At 44.6% G+C, this 14,783-nt stretch overlaps 1 protein-coding gene across 8 annotated transcripts in view; it reads left to right on the top strand.

The window, feature by feature from the left end:
• FBRSL1 (fibrosin like 1) overlaps window positions 1–14,783 on the top strand; it is a 790,252-nt gene that overhangs the window by 615,386 nt on the left and 160,083 nt on the right. For 7 of the 8 annotated variants that reach the window (XM_081893242.1, XM_081893244.1, XM_081893247.1 and 4 more), the window contains one exon: window positions 5,722–5,775. The exons of the other annotated variant lie outside the window; for it this stretch is intronic. In XM_081893242.1, the coding sequence (XP_081749368.1) occupies window positions 5,722–5,775 (54 nt within the window). The remainder of the gene's footprint in view (window positions 1–5,721; window positions 5,776–14,783) is intronic. 8 annotated transcript variants of the gene reach the window in all.

Raw genomic sequence — 14,783 nt, 5'->3', positions numbered from 1 at the left:
CATAGAGGAGGGAGAAAGGTTGTTTTCTGCTGCTCCAGAGAAGCGGACACGGAGCAATGGTTCCAAACTACAAAAAAGAAGATTCCTCCAAAACATTAGGAAGAACTTCCTGACAGTAAGAGCTGTTCGACAGTGGAATTTGCTGTCAAGGAATGTGGTAGAGTCTCGTTCTTTGGAGGTCTTTAAGCAGAGGCTTGACAACCATATGTCAGGAGTGCTCTGATGGTGTTTCCTGCTTGGCAGGGGGTTGGACTCGATGGCCCTTGTGGTCTCTTCCAACTCTATGATTCTATGATTCTATGAAATCCTGCTCACCCATGAAGCTTGCTGGGTAACCTAAATGAGGAAGCATGTGTGCCACTTTGAGCTCTTTGGAGAAAAGGTGGGATATAAATGCAATAAATAAAATTGTAAGTAGGAAAGCAGGCCGGTGGGGACAGGTTGAGATTGGTGGGGCAGTGCTGCGTGTGTCCTAACCTTCCGCTGTCTAAACCTCCATGATAATAGGCATTGCTTCTCAGCTCCTGGATTATGTGTGCGTGTTATCATCACACTGTACAGCTTTTCATACACTCCAGTGTACAGAAGCATCTTAATATAATCCACAAGCAGAGAGGGATAAGTGTGAGTCATCCCAGGGTATAGCCTGAAGATATATGATGCAGCAAACTGAAGCTAAGCAGGTCTGGACCTGGCCAGTGCTTGAGTAGGACACTACCAGGGAACCTTCATGTACACTGCTTTGAGTTCCATCATGGGAGTGGTGCATTAGCAATTTAAAATAATAGTATTATGACAGCGGAAAATGAATATGGCAACTGCTGTTAGAAACCACTGTTGTAAGCCAGAGCATGCTGACAACCCCACCACCACCACCACTTATTTACATCATAGCCCTGAGGATGTCATCTCTACTGCGGCAAAGAATCATCTTCCCCTGTAGAAGATATTTTATCATTTCTGTAGCAGTTTCCCTCATGGACTTCATTTGGTCTCAGTACAAAAGTAGTTATGCAGGACATGCCCAAGTTGAATATAGGAAGATGCCTTACACTGAGTCAAACCACTGATCCATCTAGTTTAATATTGTCTACACTGACTGGCAGCAGCTCTCTAGGGTTTCAGGCAGGGCACACTTCCAGCATGCCAGGTATTGAACCTAGGACTTTCTGCTTTGCAAAGCAGACACTCTGTCACTGAGTTAAAGGCCTTCCCCTTAGTTGTATATTGCAGGGCAAGGTTTGCCAGCTCTGGCTTCCTCATCCAAGTCCATCCATTTACCTGTTGTACCAGTAGGACTTTCTGATCTCTCACTGCAGACGTAGGGGAACCTCAGACCATTCCAGACCTCTGGCGCTGGAAAAACTCGCCAGGCCACACCCCCTCAGGCCACACCCTCTTTCCCCCAGCCACACACCTCACTGGCCCTGCTTTGCACAAACCTCCACAGTTTTTGCCTGGCAGGACTGTGTCCTTGAACTCTGACCAGATTAGAAACTAGCCTACTTCTTTGCAAAGGTAAAATTTCCATTAATTACCCCACTGACTTTTGGTCCGACCCACCGCTGGCATGAAACAGGTTACCCATCCCTTCCTTACTGTTATCACCCTTTTTCTGTGGCCCTCCCTACACTGCTAATGTACCACATCTGGCAAAATCTGATCAGGTGTGCATTGGTAGCAAGAGATGTATTATTCTGCATCTAGTCTTTGCTTCCTTTTCCATGAGTCCATTGTCCTCTTCTGATTCCAGGCTTGTACACAGCTAGGGGGTGGGGTGGGGTGGGGGAAAGATGTCTAATGAAGACAGCTTTATTAGGCCCTGTGTAGCCTTAAAGCCCCCCCCCCAACCGCCGAATGCAGCAACCCTCTAAAAGTCACAGAACAGCTAGTCCTGGGGATTTTCTGAGAAGCCGAACCTTGTCTTTCTTCTTGTCCCTTTCAAAATTAATTGCCTCCTCAGTTCAGGTAGGCTTAAAATACATCCAGGAATCTGAGGCTGTTGAGCAAAAGGAAGGTAATTTGGCGATGGGGGGGGGGAACCTTCTCTTTCTCCTCCTTGCCTCTTTTGTGCTGAAGTTTAAATCTACAATCTGTTGAGAATGTAATGGGAAACCAGCCTACAGAAAATGCCATTATTCATATCATTCGTAGCTCATTTATTTTATCTGCAATAGCAGTGATAAGGCAAGCTGCTTGGCAATGCTGATAAGCAGGGGAAATATCTTAGAGCTATTTGTAAAAGTTAAAGCAGATCTTGGTACAGAGAGATAGTGGGATGGGGGGGAGGGGACGGGACGGGACTGACAAGCTTTTTGGCAATCCACTGTGCTGGAAGCTAATAAAGATTTTAATGGGGAGGCCTCATTAGGATTAGGCAGAAGATCTGTTATCTCAGATTTACACAACATAAATGGTGAAGCAACACAGAGTTCCATCCCCCACCCCAACCTCCTTTCTGTGCTCGCTAAATAGTGCAGTAGAATGGAAAATCTTTTAAAATTCAATTGGGCTTGCTTGCTGCCAGGAGCCATTGGCAGCTGTTTGCTGGGCGAAGGCAGAGGAAGAACCTAGGAAGGCATTTGCAAGGAGAGGCTTAGGGGACGTGTGACGAAAAGGAGGATCCCAAAGTTAACTCTTACAAGCTGACATAAACAGCTTGATACATAAATGAACATTACATAGGCTCAAATGGAAATTAAAAACGAAACAATGTGGAGTAGTTTGTTTCAGAGCAACAGCAGTGTATGCTGACGAAATGTCAGCAGTATAGACAATTATAACTCAGGAAATATCGAGAGAACCCAGATGCCTTTTGCCCTTAGTCTTCTTCCTTGGTGATCTCTGTCCTATGTTCATAACCACTGTTCAGCATAAAAACAAAATTGAATCTGCAAAATCATAATTTTATATAAGCAAATCAAAACCAAAGCATCACTTGTAAGGATAGAACATTATTATTATTATTATTTTTAAAAGAAGTGAAAAATAAAAAACACTAATTAATTTTTTTTAAAGTATACCGTATTTTTCGCTCTATAGCACACACTTTTTCCCCTCCAAAAATTAAGGGGAAATGTGTGTGCGTCCTGTGGAGCGAATGCAGGCTCCTTGGCTTCAGCGATAGCAACGCGATGCCTCCGAAGTGCAGAGGGAGTGCTCCCTCCGCGCTCCGGAGGCCTCACGTTGCTTTCGCTGAAGCCTAGAGAGCAAGAGGGGTCAGTGCGCACCGACCCCTCTCGCTCTCCAGGCTTCAGGGATAGCCACCTGAAGCCTTCGGAGTGCAGCGTGAGTTTCCGCTGCGCTCCGGAGGCTTCGGGTTCCTTTTGCTGAAGCCAGGAGAGCAAGACTCTCCTGGCTTCAGCAGAGAGGGAGAGCTGCACAGCGCCCCTTCAGCGAAGCGGGAGGAGAAATGGAAGGGGCTCCGTTTCTCCTGCCACTTTGCTAAAGGGACGCTGACCAGAGAGGGGGAGATTTTTTTTTTCTTGTTCTCCCCCTCTAAAACAAGGTGCGTCCTAAGGTTGGGTGCGTCCTATAGAGCGAAAAACGGTAATTTAAAAAGAATAGACCAGCTGGGGCTTTAGCAATATTTATCTAATCACAGATATGTGACTACTGTATTGTTCAATCAAGTGGGCCGGCTATGGCAGTGGCTTTAATTTGCCTTAAACTGTTTTTAATGCAGTATTTTATATTATTGTAACCTGGAAGGGCGGGTAACAAACCTAATAATAATATGCTTTGCTTGTTAAAAGCCACAGGTACAATCCCCAGCCGTTTTAGGTAGGACTGGGAAATACACTGGTTTGAATTTGTGGAAAGCAGTTCATACAATAATACTGAGCTAAATGGACTCTGTATAAGGGCATCTTCAAATGTGCAAACCTTATCTCACTATCTTTTATCACTAGCTAAATAATCATTTTGCACCCTCTAAGGTACAATGTACCCGCTTCTGCAATAGGGAAATATATGCTTAGACATCTCATTTCACTTAAACACACCATTATTATTTTTTGTTTTTCTCATTCCTCATCTTCTTTGATCTGACTCTGCATCACCCAATAGCACCTCTTTTCAACCCTTTACCCTTTCTAAAGCCATTGTAATATTGACTTATCAACCTGACAGTTTCTTGGGATTCATTCAGAGTGTGCTGAGATAATGGAAAAATATTCACATCCATTGAGTTGCATTGTAATTTCTTTCTTTGTCATGTGTGATTCCTATTTTACTTAACTGGTGTACTGAATATTGTGTTGGGCCACTTTTATCATTGACATTGGCTTCTAGTATACCCTGTGTTAGAGCAGAGTCAAGTTAAGGCAAAGCTGTCAAACTTTTCATTAAAAGTCTTTATGCATAAAGAGGAACCTCTCTCCATGCCTGTACTTTTAAAGCAAATACTTGCAGATTCACCTTGAAACGGTGACTCTTTTAAGGCCATTTAAGCAGAGCCGATTCATTTGTTTTTATCTAGTTGTCAGACCATCACGAAACACATTTTAGCAGTACGAAGATAATGTCAACAGAAGTTAATTCAGACCCAGATAAACTACAACATAAACTTACAACAGCAAATTTCTATGGCAGATTGCAATATCCCCCCCCCTTTTTTTTTTAAAAAACAGCAAACTCTTTCCCTTGCTTTAATTAATATTAAAATGAAATATTAAAATGAATGGAAAGGCAACTAGACAAACCACGCCTCTTGGTTCTTCCTGGTGACCGGGATGACTGCTGAAGGCCTGAGCAGGGGTTAATAGAAAATGTCCACTCTCTAGGCCAGTTTTCGTCATCCCTGACCATTGGCTAAGTTGACTGGGGATGGTGGGAGTTGTAGTTCAACAATATCTGGGGGCCCAAGATTGAAGAACATTGCTGTAGGTAATAGATATTGCTGTTGCTGTTGTGGAGCCTCTCAAAGTCCCCCCACCCCCATTCTAGCTACCCATACAATGAGCAGTGGAGAACAGCCTCATGCAGGGATTGCCAAAAGCCACTTCTCTGCGCAAAAAGTCAACTATCATTATGTTTGGACAGTACAGAGCTAAATGAACCAATGATCTGTGTTCCTAAAGGAAACCCCACTGTGCCAGCAAATGGGACCAGGGCCCTACCACCAACTCAAGTTGTAGCCATGGTGGTGCCCTCCAGATGCTGTTCGACTACAATTCCAATGTCCATGATCATTGGCTGTGCTGGCTGGGGCTGATGGGTGTCAGAGTCCAACAACAGCTGGGGGCACCACATTGGCCAGCCCTTTTCCTACTCAAGAGAATCCACAGACCATTGGTTAGTCCAGTTGACTTCCTTTGTGGTATCTTCACAGAAGTCATTGCACTCACTTAATACATCTTGGAAGCCTTTTCAAACCCTATGTTTGACCTTTTGTAGTACTGAAGGCACAGCAACTATGCTGAATCCAGCCGGTGTATGTCTGGTCGGTGCTTAAATAACAGAACGCCTGGAAATCCTGTGTATACTTATTTGACCTCTGTGGAAGAAAGGCAGGATAGAAATGTAATAAATGTTAATGATAGGGACCACTCGCTAGCCAAATTTGCTTCCCATTTTATTAGTTAAACCCCTACCTCTTTCAAAAAATGAAGGGGCAGAGGCGGACTCAGATCCATGAAATGACCCCCTTTTCCCAAGGTGAAAAAGAGATTTCTGTTAAAAGTGTTTGATTGTGAACAGAACTTTTTGTTTTGTCTGTAGAACTCAGCGGACCTGGAGCTGCCTCGTATCAGGAGTGGTTTGGTAGCAAGCAAGGTATGAGATCAAGTCTCTCCAAATGGGCATCTGGGGCTGGGTGTGTGTGTTTTGCTTTGGGATGCCTGAACTGAGTTGCAGTCTCTTCTTCTGCTTTTGTCTTTCGTTTTCTTTCTCTAGTGCAAAGTTGGGCAGCCAAGGCCCACCAAGTATCGTTCGACTGCAACTTCCATCAGCCCCAGCCAGCATGGAGAATTGTTAGGAGTGATGGGAGTTGTAGTCCAACAAACCTAGCAGGCCACAGGTTCCCCCAACCCTGCTCTGGCGCTTCCTTTATTTCTGTTAATAGGCATGTGCTCTTTTGTATGTCCCCATCCCTGCAATTCTGCAGCTCCTCCTCCCCTCCCTTCCCCCAGCTATGCTGCCAAGCTTCCAAATTCCATTGTTTTGCATCCAAAAAGGGCACACGTGTTATAAAATTTCATTTTCCAACTTAATTGTACAATTAGAAGAAGAAAACAAATTAATATTGTGAATTGTGCTTTATAGACTTCCATGGCTAGGCTTTGTGTGTGCATGTGGTTGGGGATCACTTTGTTGTTATTACTGATGGGCTTATCCAGGCCTATCCAAACCGTACTATTTGCCTGTGGAAATATTACATGCTGAAGTATGTTCTACAATGCTTGAGGATCAGAGAGTCTGTCATAGTTTCACTGTAGGGTTTCAAGAAATAATATTTTCAAGGCAAACTGAGGATGGCAAAATCCAGAGTTATTAACCTCATCATCACCATCATTTATTTATTTATACCCCGTCTGGCTAGGTTTCCCCAGCCACTCTAGGAGGCTTCCAACAAAAGATTAAAAATACATTAAAGTGTAGGCAGGGGTTGCGTGGATTCTGCACATTGCAGGTTTCCAATGCAAGTGAAATTAAAACCATAGAATCTGTTTTTATTCGCTGCTGTGCTGTTTTTTGCTTTACATTTGTTCTGGATTTGTGTTCTTATTTTCATTCTGTAGTTACAGGCTGCCTTGAAAAAATGTTCTGGGTTTTTGTATGAGACATGGTATAAATATGAACCAAATTTAAACAGCAATTAGATTTAAAAGAAAAACAAAAACTAGAAGTTTTTTTTTATTTTAAATTTCGTATCCCACCATACTTGCATCGTGGAATTCAAGGCGGCATATAGAAGATTCACAAGAGGTCTTCCATTCAGGCAGTTACTATAGACTAAGAACTACTTAGTTTTAGCATGTTCATTGCTTTGTGTGCTTTCAGACTGTAGCCCTGTCCTTGGTGGATGAGACCTGCAACAAAATGCTGCAGTGTAGAGTGTCCCTGTTCAGGAGTCACAGGAACATAGGAAGATAGCTGGCCATTCAGCTCTGTATTGCCTACACAGACTGGCAGCATCTCTTCAGGGTTTTAGGCAGGGAGTTTCTCCCAGCCCTACATGGAGGTGCTGGGGACTAAACCTGGGATTTCTGCATGCAATATAGATGCTGTACCACAGAGCACTTTCCCTGTCCTTCCCAAAGTCCAGACACCCCATTCCATTCCTGTTGCTACTCAATTTCCCATATCTCCCCGTAACAATCAATCAACATTCTGTGATCACTGAGCATGCTCATTCTGATGTTTAGGGGTCCCCCCAAAAAAGATCTTTTATCCTTCTGTAACCCTTGAAGACCCATCAAGCCTGCTGAAGACTCTCTCTTGTGCATGGGTAGAGCTGTTTTAGTTTCATATCCAGAAGCTACTCGCTGGGTGAGGCAGAGCTGCTATGCCCATGTAGCAGGGGGGTTGGTGTGGTGCAAACACACTAATTGAGCCAGTGGGACACCCCTGCCAGTATGTTTGCACCACAGCAACCTCTCTGCTGCCTGACCCGCCTCCTGGTAAGCAACAGTCACCCACCTGCTGGGAAGCCTAGTGTAATGGCTCCTTCCGCACCTGGAGAGCCTCTGCTGTTCATAACCAACAGCACTCACCTCCAAACATTGGAAATCAAAGGAATAATGCAAACTAAGCCCGATCTTTTATTTATTTATTTATTTATTTATTTATTAAATTTGTATACCGCTCATAGATCTCAGGTCGGTTCACAACATAACCATGGAAGACTTGCTTCATACTTTGTGAGTTTAAGGAACTCTCCCCACCCCCATTTTAATTTAATCAAAATGCTGTCATTGATTATAATTTGTGCATTCCCCTTTGCCAAAGGAGACTGCCAAAATGAATGCTTAACAATGATTAGCTATTTACTGTGGTCAATAAAGGAGAGGGGATGTGAAAAGATGAGTGTAAAAGGAGCAAAAGAGGAAGCTAGTTTAGATGGAAGAAAAAAACAACACGTACGCAAAAACACAATCTCAGCTGGAGAATTCACTTGCCTGTGTCTTTGATTCAAAGCTGGAGGTACATCTGTTATTGGAGAAGAAGGACCTCCTGATTGCCCAGCCGTTGCAAGAAAATTAAACCCAGCAAAAACAATAAAACAAAAGGATCTTTTGTTCTGCTTTTTTGACAATAATGTAGGAGGGTCACTGTTTCAGCTGACAGCAGCCCTCTCTCTTGTGTTACAGTCACATGTTCCGGGTCAGCAGCAGGGCAAAACCTTGACACTGTTACTGATGACTGGAACTACGTTAAGATAATTATTTCCCTTTATCTCTTTGCTGTAAGCTCATGATAAATGGAATTCTGGGCTGGAAGGAGCATATCCCCCCCCCCCAGCTGCTTATTAATGCAGGCTTACCCATTCAGACTAGGGCAAGTCTCTCGCCGGCATCTGTGTTGGCTTCAAACCTCATTCTGGGCAAACAGGCATTGGGGCCTAAGGCAGGACCACAACACTAAACTCTGCCCAGGTGGTGGAATTGTTATACCCGGTGCTGAATCATTCCCAGGTGACTTGTGGCAAACGCCTGATTCGTGGTTCTGCCTAACAAACCTGCTACATCTCGTTCATGGCGACCGACTGGATTTCCTTCAAGGAGGAAGAGCATGGGCACATTTAAAAAGCATGCACGCCATATGTGCATTGCATGTGGTCATCCTGCATAAATCCATTTTGCTGGGTTTACACATGGCATTAAGCTGTTCTAGGTTATGGCTTCCTTAGTGCACATATGCTGCTTGCACATGCAGCAAAACAGGCACATTGCACACACCTTCCTCTGTAATCCATCATGTTGCAAGTGGCTCTGAACTAGTAGTTGCCAGCATGGTGCCTATGAGTGCCAAGATGCCCTTAGTGTCTAACGCTGATGCCCGCAAAACCCAAAGCACTCCCTCCCTCAACTACCCAGATGTGTGCCCATGGGCCTATAAAGGTTGATGCCCCCTGGCCTGAGCAATTCCTTTGCAGGTTAGTTGCTGCACTTAGCCTTTCCTTTACGCTGTGTATACCCTCCATTGACCTCTGTCTGTGCTTTCTTGCCCATAACAGGACCCCATAGAACGTGGGATACAGGCAGGTCAGAATATGGTCCTCTAGTCTTATCTTAGTCTAGTGCAGGGGTTGGCAACCTAAGGCCCATGGGCCACAAGCGGCCCACGGGAGTCATTTAACCAGCCCACAAGCTGCCCCCAAACTGAGCTGCCCGCTCGGCGAGTCCCCACATGCCGCACTAAACCAGCACAGCATGGTGCAGGGACTAGCTTCTGTGGCGCCGGAAATCGCATCTGCGCAGACGTCAGAAATTGTTTCTGCACAGATGCTGGAAATTGCGGGTGCACGATCCAGCCCACGGAGTGATCTCCACTGGAGTGAACCAGCCTAGGCACGGTAAACTTTGCCGACTCCTCTAGTGGCTAGGAAGGTAAAGTGAAAAAGAATAATCAGGTAAAGGTATGGGCAACCTTTTCTCAGCCAAGGGCCAAATTCCTTTGAGAGTAATCTATGAGGAGGTCACATGGCAGGGAGGGGTGGGCAGGGCCAGAGTAAAAAGTGAGGTAGGGGCACCCTGTTTTCTCTCTCCCTGACTCTCTTTTTGATACCCCTTCCCTTTTTCCTTCCCACCCATTGGGCTGGCAGGGGAGGGACAGGTTGCTGTCACCCGAGAGACCAAACCAATTTCTTGCAGAGAGCTTTTTGATTGACGGGTGCATGGAATTAGGCTGAGGTTGACAGGTGGCCAGCCTGCAATCTAGAGATGGTTTACTGGGAAAGATAAACCGAGGATCATTGAGGTCTGCCAGTCCATCTTCCAGCCCCTGCTCGGCAACTTTACAACTTTTGGGCGTGTGTTTGTGTGCGTGCACGCATGCTGTACAACACCCCCCCCCGAAATGTAATGTGTAAAAAGGCCCTGAGGTCTGCTCCCTCTGAGAATTCTATGTACAGTCAAGAAGGGTGGGGTTCATAGTTTTAGGACACTTTGTTCTTAGCATGAGCAGCTAGTACAGTTTTCACCTCCCTGCTCTCAAAGCATCGTATGTGGATGTTATCCTATATGTGAATCTGTGGTAAGATTCTGAGATGAATTCTCGGAAACTACAGATGTGAGGGTGGATAAATTTGTGGGTTGAACTTCATTCTGTCGGTGAGTAAGCAGAAGCACATGTGATTCTCATATCCAAAGATAAAAGGTTTCCTATAGAGCAGGGGTGGGAAACCTCAGCACTGGGGACCAAGGGCAGTCCTTGGTCATGCCCCTCTCCAGTCCTGCTTTGTACCCCAGGTGTTTTTGCCTGGCTGGAACATGTCATTGAACTCTGATACTGCCTCTGGCTTGCCTGCATGGATGATGGAGAGGGGTGTATCTGAATGTATGTGAATGTAAGCTACTGTGCGAAGGCAAAATTTAGATTTGTTGCTCCAACCACTACTGGCGTGTGACCCTGGGAAGGTTGCCCAGAAGAGGATGTGAAAAAGATCCCTGGCGCCTGCCAAGGAGAGTTCTGGGCTTTTCATGACACATTAATTGTGGCCCATTAACCCACAAATTTGGATTAGATTTCCTATAAAACAAAACATTGTACATTGATGGAGATGATTTGAGTGTTTTAGTTTTTGAATTGCATTCTTGCTTTGTTATCTTAAGGCCTTTTTTCAGTATGTGCCTTTACTTTCAATGGCCATAGGCTAATAATAATAATAATATATTTATTTATACCCTGCCCATCTGGCTGGGTTTCCCAAGCCAATCTGGGCGGCTCCCAATCAAATATTAAATACGCAATATAGCATTAAACATTATAAACTTCCCTAAACAGGGCTGCCTTCAGATGTCTTTTAAAAGTAGGATAGTTGCTTATTTCCTTGACATCTGATAGGAGTCCTCCACACCAGCCCGCCCCCTGTCCCCCAAGAACAGTACTTCTGTCTTGTCAGGAATAAACCTCAATCCATTAGCCGCCATCCATCCTCCAACCACCTCCAGGCATTCACATAAGACCTTCACTGCCCTCACTGGTTCTGATTTAAAAGAGAGGTAGAACTGGGTATCGTTATGATGATTATTATACCTTAGGGGTGGGTGTATACTCAAAGGTCCCAAGAATTCTCAGTTTTACCATTCTAACTCTTGAGGCAGCCAAACTGGTACACTTTCAAGTATTGTGGCTTACAACTTCTCTGACTCGTCGCCTGTTCTGTGACAGTCTTGTAAGAGCCTTTCTTTGCATAAATAGGATGCAGCCATTTGCCTTCAGCAGTAAACAGGTTTTGCAGACCTGTCCTGCACCGTGCTGTGGCCTTTTCTTCATGTTTTTAGCTTCAAGCTCCAGCGAAATGTGACTGCCACAACTTCCTTTTATAACAGCTTGGTCATCTCCCAGAAATTATGCCATAATGAGCTTTGGTTTATATGTTTTACCTGTCTCCTCATTAAAGTGCTATCTTTTCAGAAGAGGCGCTTTGTGTGTTGAAATATTGCATGCTTAAAATGAAGGCAGGTTTATAAGAATTTAATGTACTTGGGAGCCAAGGTTTTGCAGCTTTATGGCGTGGATGTTGTAACAAAGGACTTTATGGGTAGGGTGTGCTATATTTTACCCAAGCAGTTGCTCAAGGAAGGGAAAAGAAAAAGAAAAAGAAACCTTAAGCAAAAGCCTTCTGGTCACGCAGGACAAACTCTCTGCACTAAACAGCCACACCCATTTGGACTGAGCCGGTATTAAATCCATTGGTCTTAAACAGCTATATATCCTCCCTCATGTTTGAACCCCCTGCTTGCTTGTTTGAACATGAGGCTGAAGATGTAGTGAATAATTGAACCACAACCATTACTGGTTTGCTATTGTGAGAGACAGCTGACGTGCTGTATATCAGCATTCAGTAGGAGCAGGGAAGGTGCCTTATATCAGGTTGACTGTTCCTCAAGCTCAGTGTTGTCTGCTCTGACCAAGTTCCACTCTCCAGGGTCTTGCCTATCATCTGCTTTCCTGATCTTTTTCTCAAATGGAGATGTCAAGGACAGTAGTGGCCAGCATGGTGGGGTGGGTGGTGCTCCCCTGACCTCAGTCTGTAGTGTTGCTGCTGCTTACCAGGAGGTGGATAGAGAGGGGAGAGAGAAAGTAGGCATGGTGCAAACTCAACAGTGGGAGTGCTGGATTAGCTCAGTTGGTGCATTTGCAATGAGCCCACCTCGTCCATTCCTCTCTACCTCACATTAAACAATAGTGATGTGGCTGACTGGAGGTCATGTTAGCTCTGCTGCCTCACCACACTTGCTGGTTGAAGACTGAACCTTGCATTCATTCATTGAATGAATAAGGATTCATTCAAGGCCATGTGCTCTACCAGACTACTCCTGAGTTATAGTTCCTCCATTTAATGTTGCGCGTTAACCATATAACACTAATGGAAGACCACTGTCCCACTCGCCATGCAGGGTTTGTGATTGTTCTTTGTGTGTAAGAGACTCTGACATGTTGGCCTCCTGTCTGCAGTGGTAGATTCCAGACGCAGCTTTGCCATCTCAGTGAGAACTAGGTCTAATTGGAAAAGAGAGTGGAAGGGAAACCTCCAGGGTTGATGTTGTCAAATTTTCGACAGAGGCTACAAATGGTAGTGGCAACTGCACAGTTCCTCTCTTAAGAGATATCAAAGGCTTTGCACACACTGTTATCTGACAGCTGTTTTAACACTGTTGACAAACCACCTGCCTTGTTTTAATTAACTCCTATAGGGAGAGTGCACATGACCTGCAGAAATCAGACGCACTTAGGTAGTGGGAAAGATGTTGCACCACTGGAGGAATGGGAGACACCCCTGGTGATTGATGTTCTGTAACAACTGGCATTCATACTTGTAAGAGGGACAGTCTACAAATGGTACCATTACTAAGTTCAATGTGCTGGTTTTGCTGTATATACAGTTTTGAATCAGGGTACCCTTAAAAGATCATTTTACCCCTCTCAGTCAGTCACTGTGCTCTTGCAGGCAGTGTTAGAAACTCGGATATATAAACTAGGTGCCAAATGGTTCCTTAAACCAGGGTTATAGTCGCCAAAAAGGAATGCCTAGTTGCCATTTGGGGGGGTCAGATGGCTTTAAAGTCCTATTTTTCAGTACGACTTTTGGTTCCTGAAATTTGTTTTGATTGTGCAGATAAAATGCCACGGATTGAATTCTACAGAATGTGTTGTTGGTGGGTGAAAACAGGCACGATCCAAGGATCCCTAGGCATGCACCTCCAGATGGTGGAGACGTCAGGTGCCATCCTGGCACCCGGGCATCTTTACTTGGTTGCAAGTGGTCGATAGCCAAGTGCAAACTCTGCCTGGCAAATTTTGAGTGCTGCTTGTACATACCATCCTATTAGGAGGCCTGTTTCACATATTTTAGGAATTGGGCCTTCATTATGAAGGACCTACCCTTTGGAATTCCCTCCTGTTAACAATTAGGCAAGTGACATCTATGTTGTCATTTTGGTGCCAGCTGAAGACTAATGCCAAAAAATACCTTTCTGTATCGGAATTGTTTTAAGACATTTTAATGGTTTCTCATTAGTGTCTTTGCCACCCTGGGCTCCCTTGGGAGGAAGGGCAGGATATAAATTAACTTATATCATTACTCTTGCTATTGTTATTACCATCAACAACAATTTATCACTGGTACTTCACTGGTGGAATTGACCATTTTTTATATTAAAAAAATAAGTCCCACTTGCCATTTGCTGTAGATGCCAGTCTACACACTCTAATGTAGTGATTATCATGTTTGTCTCACATGAAAAAGGTGTCCAGTTCCTACTGCTCCATAGTTCTGTGGACTCCAGTGTAAATGGCGCTGCTGCTGGCTGGGGAGGTAGGGTGCATCTCTTGCCACACCCACACTATACATAATTTAAAATAATATCATATCAGTTTAAACAGTCATGGCATCCTGCAAAGCATACTGGGAACTGTAGTTTGTAAAGGGTGCTGAGAGTTATTAGGAGAGCTGTATTCCCCTTACAGAGCTATAATTCCTAGAGCGGTTTAACAATCAATTCTTCTTCCCAGGGAACTTTGGGAATTCTAGCTCTGGGAGGATAATAGCGGTCTCCTAACAACTCTCAGCCACCTTCCCCCATGGACAAACTTCCAGGTGCCATGTACCTGTAGTGGGTGATGCCAGAGGCAAGACTGGGTGGAGCAGTGGCTGTAACTCTTTAACAGTAGGCTACATTTGAGATAACAAAATTCAGAGATTTTTACATCCCTCCTGCCAACATCTTTCTTCCATCCATACAAGCAAGAGGCACTATCACAGTTCAGGGATACATTCCAACCTGGCGAAAGTTGAGTTTTGAGGGCAACAGGGAGAGGAGGCTGCATTCAGCCCACAAGCCAGAGGTTCTCTATCCTGGTTATACTGATTTAAGATGAGGCGTAAGTTAGGTTATTGAACTGCCCTTATGGAATATTCACACAACCAGTTTGCACAAGTGTATCTAGTAGTGGATTCAGTTTCAGGGTTCATCTGATGTACGGATTCATGTGTGATCTGGTGCCAAGCTTCCCTTTCCTTGCATCATGAAAATAATTTTGCTGTTCCTAAAAGAGAGATCTCTGTTTTTATGTAACGCGGGGCATCGCCATATATGACCCTGGGTCCTCTTTGA

This window comes from Podarcis melisellensis, assembly GCF_964234715.1.
Source record: "Podarcis melisellensis genome assembly, chromosome: 16".
NCBI classification, from domain to species: domain Eukaryota; kingdom Metazoa; phylum Chordata; class Lepidosauria; order Squamata; family Lacertidae; genus Podarcis; species Podarcis melisellensis.
This window is presented reverse-complemented; position numbering and strand designations above follow the sequence as displayed.